This window comes from Tetrao urogallus (assembly GCF_951394365.1).
Source record: "Tetrao urogallus genome assembly, chromosome: 6".
NCBI lineage: Eukaryota > Metazoa > Chordata > Aves > Galliformes > Phasianidae > Tetrao > Tetrao urogallus.
The window spans coordinates 25,515,573-25,529,616 of NC_136819.1; the positions used below are offsets into that span (position 1 = coordinate 25,515,573).

At 38.2% G+C, this 14,044-nt stretch overlaps 1 protein-coding gene across 1 annotated transcript in view; it reads right to left on the reverse strand.

Moving 5' to 3' along the window:
• LOC306947981 (uncharacterized protein) overlaps nucleotides 1-14,044 on the reverse strand; it is a gene marked incomplete at both ends in the record, with an annotated part of 64,513 nt that overhangs the window by 25,545 nt on the left and 24,924 nt on the right. The window contains 5 exons of the mRNA XM_079537442.1: nucleotides 1,545-1,617; nucleotides 6,269-6,394; nucleotides 7,143-7,229; nucleotides 7,580-7,681; nucleotides 9,698-9,755. Coding sequence (XP_079393568.1) covers nucleotides 1,545-1,617; nucleotides 6,269-6,394; nucleotides 7,143-7,229; nucleotides 7,580-7,681; nucleotides 9,698-9,755 — 446 coding nt within the window. The remainder of the gene's footprint in view (nucleotides 1-1,544; nucleotides 1,618-6,268; nucleotides 6,395-7,142; nucleotides 7,230-7,579; nucleotides 7,682-9,697; nucleotides 9,756-14,044) is intronic.

Genomic DNA, 14,044 nt, shown 5'->3' on the forward strand with positions numbered 1-14,044 from the left:
AATAGACCTTGCTCTGTGCAAACATAATTGTAAATTACATTTTATACTTACGGATTGCGGAAAAAAAAAAAAAAAAGGTTAAAAATCAGGAAGAATCAGGAAGGTTAAAAATCAGGAATACAGAAGAGTGAGGTAACATTATATGAGACACTGGGCAGTGGAGAGGCTGTGGTATCAGTGAACCTCAGCGCAACTCCCCCAGAAACAAAGAAAAGGCACAGCATGATAAGAAAGAAAAGTATAATAAACTGATACACATGGCTACGGTTATTAGCAACCTGCCAGGTTCATGAGGCACACACAGAAATGTCAGAAGAAAATTATGCAGAGAAAAAATATTGTGGAAATGGAGCAGCCACTAAGGGTGAGTGCCAGGTAAATACCACACCTTTTCAGAACACTTTGCGTGTAAGCTGTAACATACATACTACATACTACAGTCCCCTGTTATACAGCTTTCAGTGTATGACCAGAGTCAGAAACATCCATAACAATATGGCTGATGTTATGATGCTCAGGACATGCAAATTATGCAGCTCCACTGAACTTCTGATATGTGCTGTAAGGAATCCCAACAAGCAGTTAAGAGTGACAGAGTAAGGATTTCAGCCCTGTATTCTACATATTTCTTATTGATATGTGATACAAACACCTATGTATTAAAAAAGGTGTGAAGAAGTTTTCACATCTCTGAAATAGTCAACACACCAGGAAAGTGATGTATGAGGGCTGCTTTGAAAGCAATGCCTCCTATTTTATTATGTTGGCTCAGGACTTCAGAGGCAGTTGTCGGTGGTACAGCAGTAGAGGCTGAACCTTCCTGCCCGTAGTCCACTGCAGTGAACAGATGACAGCAGAGGGGCAGTCTGATAAAATACTGTCTGACATGGAAGAGTGTATGAAGCAAAGGAGTGTCACTGAATCCCTCTATGCAGAAAAAAAAATGGCACCACTGATATTCATCGATGCTTGCTGAACACTTGTGGAAACCAAACAGCGGACATGAGCACAGAGAAACAGTGGGTGGTGCATTTCAGCAGTGGTGACAGTGATGTGAAAGACAAGCCACGTTCTAGATGGGCATGCACAGCTGTCATCCCAGCCTGTGCAGATTTTTATGAACGCAACATGCAGGCTCTTTTTCATTTTTGGTGGCATTCATCTAATAGTAGTGACTATGTTGAAAAATAGTGTACAGTAGCTGAGAACATGCTCTATCAAATAATGTTATCGTGCCCTTTAAATCTGTTGCAGTTTCCAAGGAAATAAATAGGAGGCATTACTTTTGGAGCAACCTAGTTTTGCTCATACCCAAACTGGCACTATTGACCTGTTGCCAAATTTATTTATTTATTTAAACAAAACAAACAAACAAAAAGAAACACCTGATATTGGAAACAGATATACTATAAAATAATTTGGATTTAATACGTATTCTTAGCATGTATGACTTCTGTGTTTTGCATTTGCATAATGGCTAATGCTAGTGGGAATCCAGTAATTTTAGAACTGTATAATGTCAGTAAGAAAAATCTGATACTTACAGAAGTCTGCCTGATGAGCATTTGTCATCTTTATGATTCTTACAGTGAGCAGGGAGTAAGCTGATATTTCTTCCTGCTGGGAAAAAAAAAAAAAAAAAAATTAACAAAGGAGATGAGCTTCAAAATTTGGGTATATGTATTGTAATGACAATCAAACACTGAAAGAATCCAGATTCCGCTGAAGCCATCTCTTAAAATTGTAATTATAACAACAATACAGTAGGTAAGAAAGTACACTTTCTTCACCAGTCACTAGTCTGCAATCACCTAAGCATCCATACAGAAAGTGTAGAAGAAAATGATGGATGGGAAAGTAGAGGTAGAGGGTAAATTACCCTTAGACAGATTTCAAGGAGGAGTTTAGGTCACTGAGGAAGGCAAACAGATGAGTAATTCTTAGTAAAGTCACTTCAAAAAAAAACAATAAGAACAGGGAGCTAATGAATTAATGAAAGTTAATGACTAGAAGTTTGAAAAGATTATCTAAAGTAAAAATGGAGGAGTGCTGGTAGAAGATGATGAAATAATTGTTATCTGTTTTCTGATAAACCTTGATTAAAACAACAGGGAGAAAGTACAAAGTGAAATAAGAGAAAACTCATTGACTACTGCTACTGTGATTAAAGGCAAAGACTGCTAAGTAGGTCAAGGTATAAGAAATCAGTGATACTAGACAGCACATCAGCTGAAGTGTGTAAAGCATGGGACCATGAAGAATTCATCATGATAAAATTCAGCTTAATCTCCCAAATTGTTTCTATTTCTATAAAGGACACGAAGGTCATTTAAAAAAAAAAAAAAAAAAAAAAAAAAAAAAGCACAGCAATTGTCAAGCTACAAAGTTATTCTATGAAATGGCAAGCATGATTTAAAAAAAAAATCTTGATAATTTGATGAATATTATACAAACGCTAACCAGTGCCTAAAATAACCATAAGGCTTTGCCCATGAGCTTATGCTTATAACCAGGAATCAGGATTTCAGAAGGTTTTCAGTAAACTGACTTTTTAAAATTCTAATACTTTTTGCTGAGGTGCAGAATCAGCACGCTCACAGCAACAAGAGGGAAATGAAGCTCTGAACAAACACATTTTCTGTAACAGGCTACAAGAAGTAGAAGATGCATGTGCACTTACTTAGCTTCTGGATGGATGTATACTAAAACTAAATAGAAAATTACCAACTTGTCACTTTATAGGACAGTTTGTTTTAAAGCAGGGAGGTAAGATCTCAGTATTATTGGAATCTGTGTTGTGCCAGCTCCACACGGCTGCCTCCACCACTACGGCAGACCACTCCTTTGCCATCCTTTGTCATCGGCATGGAAAACCTGTGACATCTTACCTAAACCTGCTTTGTTTTTAAAGAAACCCACTGACTAATTGGGTTTGTCTGGTCCATATCCTTCTCAAAAATAGTCTTCAAATTAAAAAAACCCAAAACAAAGCAAATATATTTCAGGAGAAATGAAGGAACGAGTGAAAGGAAATAATTTCTCTAGTGAAAACTTGTGGCACCAGTACTTCAATCAGCATTCTAGAGCCTGTGTTTTCAAATGCTGTTAGAGGTGCACGTACACTACTAGGATTTGTTAAGGGTACAGTAACAAAAACTAGTGTGAGCTGTGCAAAGACACATCTACATCAAGCACCAGTCATACGCTCATTCCTGAATGCCACTGCAGTGGAGCAGAATAGAGGATACATGAAGAATGCCTCGCAGGGACCTTGTATTGTGAATACAAATGAAGATAGAATGATAAGAGAGCCAGCACATGGGAGGATTATATTAAGAAGAAAACAAAACAATAAAACTTATATGGTATTTCGTTGAAGAACAGTCAGATCTACATAGATCAGATAGTGTCATAGATTATGCAAGTGTTTAAACATCTTATTTCATATGGAGCTGTTCCCTGGGAGGAGAGATCTGAATTGGTGCTGCATAAGAGAAAAGCCAATGAGCTGTGCTTGGAAATACAGTTTACAGGAGTCAGGTGGTCCTCATCACAGAAAATTCTGCTGTATTTGCTGAGAATCTCAGTCCTATGAGACAGCAAGGCACAGGTTTTGTCAGTCAGAGCATACCCAAAATACAATCAATGGAACAAAGACCTCAAGAAGCAGGTAGAAAAAAGAAATCCAAGGAATTAACAAGATGAAAGAGCTAGTGACATGAACCTGGAAGAAGCAATCAATTATGCTGATGGTAGAGGACATGGAGGACAAGTCAAGTAGAGGGAAAGATGATGATTGAGTTTTCCTTAATTTGAGCCTTGCTCTTTGAGTCTATTCACTAGATAAACAAAATCCCTTCCTGTTCTAGCCTGTCCCATAGAACAATAATTACTTTAAATTTGAAGGAATAATGAAAGCCTTAGTATTTATATTCGATATTTCTACCAGTAAGAAAAGGATTTTCACAGCTCTCAGTCTGTTATGTGTGTAACACTCAGGTCCATATCTCTCAAATCAGTGTCTTTCATGGAAAAGCAAGAACAGAAGAAACAGCAGTTCTAGAGCACATCTTCATTCCTCTCCTCAAGGCATTAAAGGAGGAGCTATATTCAGTGATCTTCGTCATCATCATAATTTGAAACACCAATATCTCTGAAGAGAACTGCTAACTATTAAGCTATAAATTACTAAATAAATCTGAGACAAATGAAAGGGGGACTTATCTTCCTTATAGATGAAAGTTAATGAAAAATTACTCCACATAATACTTTTCTGTTGGCCAAATGCCAGACAGAAATGCTACTCCAGAAAACTCCAAGAGCAAAACATCTTATAACTGAAGCTCAAGATCCTGATACTTCAATGGAAATCATGCAACTAATCCACATTTCCCTCTAGTCATCAGTTCATTGTGATAATGCAACAGCAATGCCAGCAAACTACATGAGAAGCGTGTTACTACTGATGAGGATCATTTGTGTTAAATTAAAAGAGAAAAAAAAAAAGATTCATTCAGGGAGTTCGTAATGTAATCAACTATCCATGAGTGACTAATTATCATAAACAGCCATCTTCTGTACAACATTTCATATTAAGCCAAGAATATTCCTGGTATGTAGGCTGAAGAAAGTGTTAACCAAAGTCTGAGTATCCACAGTCACAGATGGGCAAATCCTCTTGCAGTCTTCTCTAATAAAGATAAATCTGCGTACACTAAATCTTTGAACCCATCCTTGCAAAGAGATGGTGATGGGCAGATGGAGCAGCCTTCCTTAAGGACTTATTGCTACCTATGGAAGAGGTAAGGTTTTTTTCAAATGGATAGACAATGGGGGTCTTGAAAATAATGTCACATTACTTTTATAGTTTTGTAGCAAACCATGAAGGGATGCACACCACTTTATGAGTATCACATAAGTTAAAAAGCGATGAATATTCTCCTAATTCTTTTTGATTTATGATTTAATGTCTGGCAGAATATCTTGGTCATGCTCCCTGTTCACTGCTAATACTTGAGCTGAGATTATGTTTGCCTGCATTATTCTTTAAATTTTCAGTGCATTTATGGAAGATGAGCCAACAACTAAGTTTTTTTTAATCTGGTAATTTGTCATTTAATTGTTGCATTTTTTGAATGAATTACACTGTAGATGTATGAGAAAGACAATTCACTAACAGATCATAGCGATAAATTTGCTAGATTTGCTGTTATTATGGACTGGCTTACTCATACTTATTTATGATCTTTTCAGCATGTTTCATCTTTCCTGTATTCATGACTAAGGTGCTAGAAGGCAAACTGACAACTCAAGACTCCCAGAAACAGGCAAAGAGTTATACTCTAGTTGTTCTCATCCATTTTAAAAGCTGAAGGGGCAGGTTTATAAAGTTGATACTTTTTCCAGATAATTTAGCAGTGGGAATTTTTGACTTTGCACTTTAGATAGGTGACACAGCAAACCTCCATGCAGCAGCCCATGGGCATGATTTTCTAATCCCAGTCCAGTATATATTCAATTCATCACACAGTTACACAAAGTCCTCCCAAAATAAAGCAAATAATTGGGCAAATATTTGAGCATTGACATTAAGAAAAGTATGTTGTCCTTTGTAATATCTTTCTACTTATTATCATCTTCCTCTCCTAGATGGAAAACTATGGGTTACAAAGATCAAGGGAATGGCTGAAAGCTGCCTAGGAAACCCAATACTTAAGAAGCAGAAATTGGGCAGCTCACACAAGCCTTTAATGCCAATTTTCTGCCGAGCTTTATTACAGAGGAGAGAAGGCACGTTCAAGAGCCAGAAGGCAAATAGAGTGACTTGAGAACACCTTTCTTGTTAAACACTTTTGGAGTGCAAAACAGAGCTTTCGATGGATTTGATAAGAAGAAACTATGACAAGGACTATGAATTAAAGCATTAGGAAGGAACCCCCATGTCCCCTACATGCCGGGGCTTATGGCCATACAATTTCATTTTAACATTGCTTTACATAGATTCAGAAATGTGCTAAATTCTAACAATCTTTGTACACATGTATAACTACATTAGTGCTACAATAGAGTGGGATGCCTTTAGCCAGGAGCCTTTCAAACCAAAAAACAACATCAGTATAAATACAGCTAGCCACTAAAGAAATGCCACCACTATTGGGCCATTGCACTGATCAATAGATCCTTTTCCTGCTTTAGAGCATTCCCTTTCTGAGCTTTAATATACATAAATACACAGAAAGTCTCAACAATTCAGTTTCGTTTATGCTACTTTGTCATTTATGTTGAATTTGACACCATAGTGATAGTTAGACACCATTTTTATACTCTGATTTCCACCTATAGGAAATGTCAAAATGCTACCAGCAAGAGAGGCTTCAATCTTTTTATGATACACCTGAAGAAAAACAAAACAATGCTTATAGTTTTTTATTGATCTGGAGTTCTGATCACACAAACAAGAATTAAATATACAGGTTTCCTACGAGCTGCAGGCATTGAATCACACCCCACTTATGATATCATCAAACAAAAGCTAGCATTTTGTTTGGAACCATCCTGTTTTACTTTGAAACAACTTGGCAAAAGTACAGCCAGCTACAAGCTAATCAAACAAAGGGAGGAAAATCATCACTGATACAACTGGCCTACGTTCAGTGCGAATACAACTCTTGTCATTGGCCTAAGATTGCTAGAGATGTTCTCCTTTTGTTGCAGCATGTACAGTGTACAAAACGAGCCCAAGCCTATCACCATCAGCTACATTCTGACTTGCTGACACAGGCAACATTCTCCATTCATTCAGATCTAAAACTCTATTAAAATAAATAGAGATGGACAGCATTAAAAGAAGCCAAACTCAATCCCGTTTTAACAGCAAATTAAGTACATTGCCCGTAAGAAATTTCAGTAAGGAATAAAAACTTTAAAAACTTTGTATAAATGGATAAAATAATAGAATGAAAAAAGAAAAAGAAAACCAACAAAGGAATACAGATGTTTCACGTAAAGAAAGTTTTCTCTTATGAAATGTCTTTTTCTAAGTAAGCATATAAAACTCAGAAGACAATAAAGGAAAAAAGAAGGTCATGACCTTCTCATGTGTGGTTTTGTCCCACACATAATTTGTTTGTTCTGGTTGGTACCTCAGCATCAACATAGCTCTGCTCTGTGTCCTGCACCATCCATTTTTGTCCTTCATTTTGCAATGGGCTTGATTTGCTGCTGGGATGCTGTTGAGAGAAGGAGGACAAAGGATGAAAAAGAGAGCAAAGATCAGTTTTTTCCCTCTTCTTTCAGCTTCTCAGTGTTGAATTGCAATGTGTAATGGGCAATTTGTGCTGCCTCATTGTTTGCATCACCTTTGGAAAGGAGGAACGTGCCAGGAAAGTGGCAGCTGTTTCTGCTCCGTATGGAAAGCTATTGACTCCACACAGCTGCAAATATCCAAGGAAGAGTATCTTGTTTTCTTGAAGATTTATAACCTATGGATTTGGGTGGACTTGAGCTGTCTCTATTCTGGGGACAAATCTGAATCAAACTCTCAGAGTCACTTGCCAGCTTCATTCTGTTTTCCACTTACCTGAGATAAGGCAGATGTTGATGCCATCGAGATCACTGCTGCATTGAAAATGGGTGCTGCAAACGGCACCCTAATATTAGGTTCCACAGTTGCCAGTGTCTTCTGAAACATATTTACAGTCTTGAAGAGTGTCAGAAGTTGCTGAACAGGTGTTTTATTACCTTGAGTCAGAGCTCCACCCCTCCATGATTTCTGAAGCAGGAAAATTTCCCAACCCACATTACTTGTCCTAAGAGTAAGTCTGTTGTAAGGTGCGAACATACATCTGCAGCTCTTGTGACTGAACAGAGCCTGATAAGACCAAGGCATTTTTACCTGGGGGCCTGCAAACTTGTACTAAAAGCATTAATCTGATTGATGATGACCTTGTGGCATGTGAGAGAACACCTTACAGTAATAATCTAAAAGTGATTACAGTACCATCCTAAGAGACACATCTGCCTACTGTCTTCATGCAAAGCCCCAGACAAATTCTATGCACCACCTCTTTCATAAGTGTCATGGTGGGAGAGGAGTCCACCAAAGGCAGCAATCTCTTTGGATTAAAAAATGCTAAGGAACTTCTTGATTGCCAATATATTTCACACAGCAACTTGTTTTTTAAAGATTTACACAAATGATCACCAGTGAGCTGTGGATTCCTGTTACCAAACTACCTACAAGGCACAGGATGAAGTTCTAGCGACAGATCCTCTAGAAAGACTTGCCCTCTCAACCCACTTGAATTAAGCACTGTTTTTCTTCCTTGTTCCTCACACATCTCTCCCATATTACACAGTTCCAATCTTTTGCCCCTCCTTTACCCAACAGAGGTTCCTCATTCCCTCTGGGATAGGGCAGAGAGGAACTAACCAGGAGGAACAGATTCAGTCTGTGATCCTGTGGATTGGAGCTGAGGTGAAATGCAGACCTGGGGAGGTACAGAGCTCTGGAAGACACAAGAAAGAACGTGTTATGAGAACATATACACTTAAGGACAGTGTGGGAAAGCACAGTCCTCAGGACATGAACTGGAGGAGACAGGAAAGATCGTCACAGAAACTGTGTGTCTAGGAAGATACTAGGAATTTTTTGGAAGGAACATTTTTCCACTAACGAGCATTACTGCATCATTATTTCTGAACATGGTATTTTTTTGGTGGGCCTTTTTTTTGGGTGTGATATTTTTAGGGGGGGTTGGTTTGTTGTTTCTTATAGTAGTCCACTTTGAAAGAACGGAGAAGTTTGATAAGCCTAAATCCCTAAAACATAATGTAACACATTTCCATTTCAAATGCCTCTTACATCTACTTTTCACACTTAATACAAAATGTATCTAAGAAAATGTAAATGAGATTTAAATATTTCACCTTGAAAAGCATTGAAACATTTAAAAAAACTCAAGCAATTAAGGAAAGCTGGTTGCTGTATTTTTGTTTTGTTCAGTATTGTCATTTCCTTTTGAAACAAAGTAATAAATGTTCAGATTTCTGAGCAAATGCATTCAAATCAGCATCCAGCTGAGCACTGTTAGAATTTCTAGAGCTTAATGGACTCAACTTCTTCATTTTATCAACCTCATGTTTAGTGAGGATCTACATCTGTTAAGCACACCTTGAGGAAGCTTAGTGATTAAATTTTCTAATCCATTATGCAAGCGTCATTAGGCATACATGCATTTGTATTGAAAATCCTCCCAAATGATTAAAATTAGAGCTTATGAAAGGATTTGAGATTAATAGGGTGACAAAGCATGATGCTTCCTGTTAGACACTGGCATAAGGATGAAATCACGGTCATTCCTGACAGTCATAATGAGTGTTGTACAAGAACCTGGCTGACAGAAACTAGACACAAACCCAGTCACTTCCATTGGTCTCGTTGCATTCACTTCCTATACGCACAAAAGAATTAGATGAAAAGCTGGTGTTACAAGGAGAACAAGTTAAGATATTCCATATAGATATTTTGCAGTATTCCATAGTTGCAAAAATTGATTTCTTAGGTACAATTTATCATTCCACTTTTGATATGTGTTTATGTATTTTTATTAAATAATCATTTTAAATCTATTCTTAATTATTTTTTTTTAAATCATGTCATTCAGGGGAAAGGTTTGCTATGAACTTCCTTTCTCACCTTCATCATATTGAAACATTCTAATGGAATGGGAACTGCTTGATCGAAACCAGATAAACTACAGTTATAAACAAAGTACAGTCATAAGCTGTTCCATGGAAGCTTTCCAAAGCAGTGGTCAAAAGCCTCTCCCACTCTTTGGCTCAAGCTTTGTGCAGTACAAGCACATATATACATCTAATAAGCAAATAAATAAATTTCTGCCTTACTTTTCCCCTATAAGAATGATGGCCAGAGACAATTTGGAGAATTGGAGAAAAACAAATGTGCATACAAAAGCGCACTTTAAAAAATGTATTTATTTGTTCTACTACAGCCTATCTGTATTCCTGATTGAAGAGCACAGCAGAACTGCACTATCTGGATGGAGGTACTGCGATGTTAGTGAAAATTTCTCAATTGTGCCCAGCATAGATTATTATGACCAGGTCTTGTTTCTGCAATATGTGGTAGCAAATGGGTGAGGCTTTTGCTTGAGAGCTGGTTTACATTTACGTGTGTCAGATTGCACCTTTGGTTTTTAAGACAAAAGGAAATGAGAAGGGGAAAAACCTCCAGCATCCCATAGGAACGTGACTAAGGGTTGCTTGTTGACTAACTCTTCTTTCCTGACTCAGGCCTTCCGATATGAAATACCTGTTTTTTAAGCTCACGTCAGATGCAGCCAAACATGCCTTTGACTCAAAGATGGTGCTAGTATCGAATTTCTCAAATTAGTTCAAAGTTCAAACTTCTTTTCACTATGAAGGACAAATCCTTTGGAGGCAAAGATGGCCTTCTCACAGGACACACACTGAGAATAGGCTCTACCTCACCTAAATGCAGTCATCTAAAGATAGACTTCTAATCTGAGCCGATTGTCTGGGTTTTCTATGCTCTGAATGAAAAATAAAGCAGGCATCTCCACATAGTGACCCACCTACATGGGTCACATCTCTCTCTTTTGACTGAAGAAGCCTCATTGCTCAAGTTGTACATAACACCTAACTTCTGAATAGCTAAAGGTTTCCAAAGCTACTGGTGCTGAGGGAATCTGATGCTGAGGAGCTCTGGTTGTGTTGTTAACACGTAACTCAGAGTGTTGCAATGTGAAGCTGCAAAACACCCTTGGGCAAAAGCTCTATTAGCATGTACATGAAAAATCTTTTCATAAATTCACTTGATAATAAAGAATAGGTTGGCGATACTCATTGTAGCAGAAAATGCTAAAAGAAATGCTTCCTCTGCAAAGCCACTGTGTTTCTTGAGCACAGACTGCCTTCCATATTTCAGCCTAAGGCTCCCTGTGACCACAAATAGGACAGCCTCTCAGATACTGTCCCCATCTCATCTCAGAGACAATTCTGATGTTAGTTAAGCACAAGCTGTGCAGCAGCAGCTCATGGCCAGAAATACTGAGAATGGATTGTGAAGTTTGTTTATCTGTAGCAACCCAGACTGCAGCCTGAGGAAGTTCAACAGCTGCTCCATCACCACTTGAGACATGACTGGAGCAATTGTAGAATTACAAAGGGAAGGACAGAAAGGAGTGCTTAAACCACCCAAAGGTAAAGCACTCACCACTTTTCAGGCAGAGTTCCAGGAGTCAGGTGAGTGACTTAGTGCAGCTGGAGGAGTGGAAGGATCATGCTCTTAGATAGCTACACTCATGGCAGTCCCAAGGGCCTGTTCATCAGCTGGTGAGCTTGTGAGATGCAGAGCAGCCAGCATTGCTCTGCCTCAAAGTAACTGTCATTTGAAGCTTTCTCCTGTAACATATTTTTTTCCTTTTTCCTGAATAGTCTGATGGTGTCTAGGACTATCAGCCCAATTTAAAACTACAACCAATGACTGAGCTAGGTCAATTTTAGCATTACTGCTCAAAGATGTGAATTGAATCAGACTTAATTATTCAAATGTTATTAAAACCATGGCAAAAGGGCAAATAAAAGATCTGCTAGATCTATTAGTTTTCTTTTGACCTTCCTCAGTCATTCTCCCAATAACCTTCATCCTTTTTCCCATCCTTTCCAGCTCCTCTGCAGCTCACACACTTCCCTTATGTCTCATCTCTATTTGCTCTTTTGTATCATACCCTAGCAATGTCAGTAGCCCCTCTTGTTCCCCTCAGATTTCCCAAAAAAACTTTCTGAACAAAGAAGAAAGGGAAGGTCTAGCTTCTCTGAAAGTCCTTCTGTTTGACTCCTGATGATTGTCTTCACTAGAAACAGCCATTTTCTACTCCCTCAGGATACAGGAAGGGACAACTCCCATTCTTAGCAGTACGAACCTTCAGGCATGACAAAATTATTAATATATGGTGGCCAGTCTTAAAAAAAAAAGCAAAATATTCAAGTTCATGTCAAAAGTCAAGACATTACAGAAACCTCTGTGTAGCAATGCCAAATACCATTAATGACAGTCAGGTTCTGACAGAGCTGTGAAACTGCCTAATGCACACTATTGCTCCTGGTGACCCATGTATCCATTATTTAATAAAATAAATTTCTCTCCATAAGAATACATAAGTATATGTATACATACTTATCCACAATATGATTTCATAAGGAGATAAAAAGAAATGACCTGAGAGTATTTGGACAATTAATTTAGATCACTGGAAAAAGGAATTTTTCCATCCACTAGGAATATTATCCTTTTAGGAGAGCTCTGTATGATCTTCTTTAGATGAATGTGGGTTACAGACATTTATTTTTATATCTTATCAACTTTCCCAAACTCAGAAAAAAAAAAAACACCCACACAAATATTTCATAAATAGATTGAAAAGTTCTTAACATTCTCGATAAACACTTGTAGAAAATCAGGTTTGCAACATCCTTGAAAATCTGTTTTTTGTTATGGAAAAAATAATCTCTTCTCTGGTATATCTGACTGGTAGGAGATCTGTGCATATACAGAAAATTCTTAAATTAGCTTGTCTTCTAGTAAGATATATGCTATGTATGATTCTGATCCTTACCAGTGTCACCACAGTCTCTCTTTAAAAGAGATTGGAACAGCTAAAGCAATTTACAGTGAAATAACTGGCTTCTAAACATTTTCAGCTGTATTACATTAATTGTATCTCAACATCCTAATAGTGGCTCAGCACTGAGTGAGGATCCAAGTAAAGCTAGTGAGCACTGGTGGGGATATGCCTTTGAGTCTCCTCCTCTTGAAGACAATATGTACTATTGTTAACTTTTTATTGCCAGCCATCACTTCAGTTAGCTCCAGAAAGTAAAGTACATTTACAAGAACCTAGTTCTTCAACCTAAAACTGTTGATCATCAGTGTCATTTGCTGAGTATGTAGAGAGAAACATGTTTTTCCATGAGGATACTAGTTTGAGAATCCTAGGCTGAATCACAGTTTTCAATGCAAGTGACAGATTGCCATTAATTCAGGCATTTTCTCAAAGCCATTGCTCAGCAGGAATGCATTTACTTCCTCAGTGTAAAAGCCAGCACAACAGCTTTCTCAGCCCAGAGTAATGTAGGCAGTATTTAAGAGACATCAGGAGATAACTTTTGTCAACATGGCAAAGGCTTAAGCTTTGGTATGGTAAAATTTCTAAAACTTTTCCTAATTTGGTATGTTTCAGAAGAAGATAGGACAGTGCACTGTGAGATCAGAGCCTACATCTTATGCAGTACTACAAAGGAATGAAATCTCTCCTAAGGAACCAAGTGGAGAGAAAAAGGCCAAGAGATTCTGCTATAAAATACTCAACTCCCTCCTCCCCTGGCTGTCAGTCCTAGGCACAGCCTAGGAGAAAACACAAGATATGGTAAAATAAGATCATTAGGAAAGTCATAATTGAGGCAAGGATGCTAAGCTCTGGATTATTTCCTGTCCCACCTGCAGGCTAAAGAGGAAAAGGAAGCATTGGATTTGATGATGTACTTACTACAGCCCACCTTGTAGTGCTGAAATTCCCAGTCCTCTTTCCTGTAGGATAATAGGCTGGCTGTTGCAGAAGCTCTCTCCTGTATCTCTTCACATGTGCAGAAGCCATTTTTCCATTCCCATGTTGACTTCAAGCACTGTGACCCATTGTGCAATCTGAAGATGAGTGCCTGACAGAGTAACTTGCCCTATATACAGTATGTTGTGACCAATAGCATGGAGAGCTATCCTTTCCAGGGCATCTGGTAGGTGATGTAAGCAGTATTTAACATGCTCAGGCTCTGGTGGGAGTTACACGGACACTCCACCTGCATTTTTTGCCATCCATCATTCATGCCTTGTGCCAGCTGCCCATGGGATGTGCTCTCAGTGATGCTACATGTGTGATACCGCAGAGCTGTTAATAGAATAAAGCCTTTTCTCAGGATCTTCCAAAAGACTCCAAAATTGGCTGTG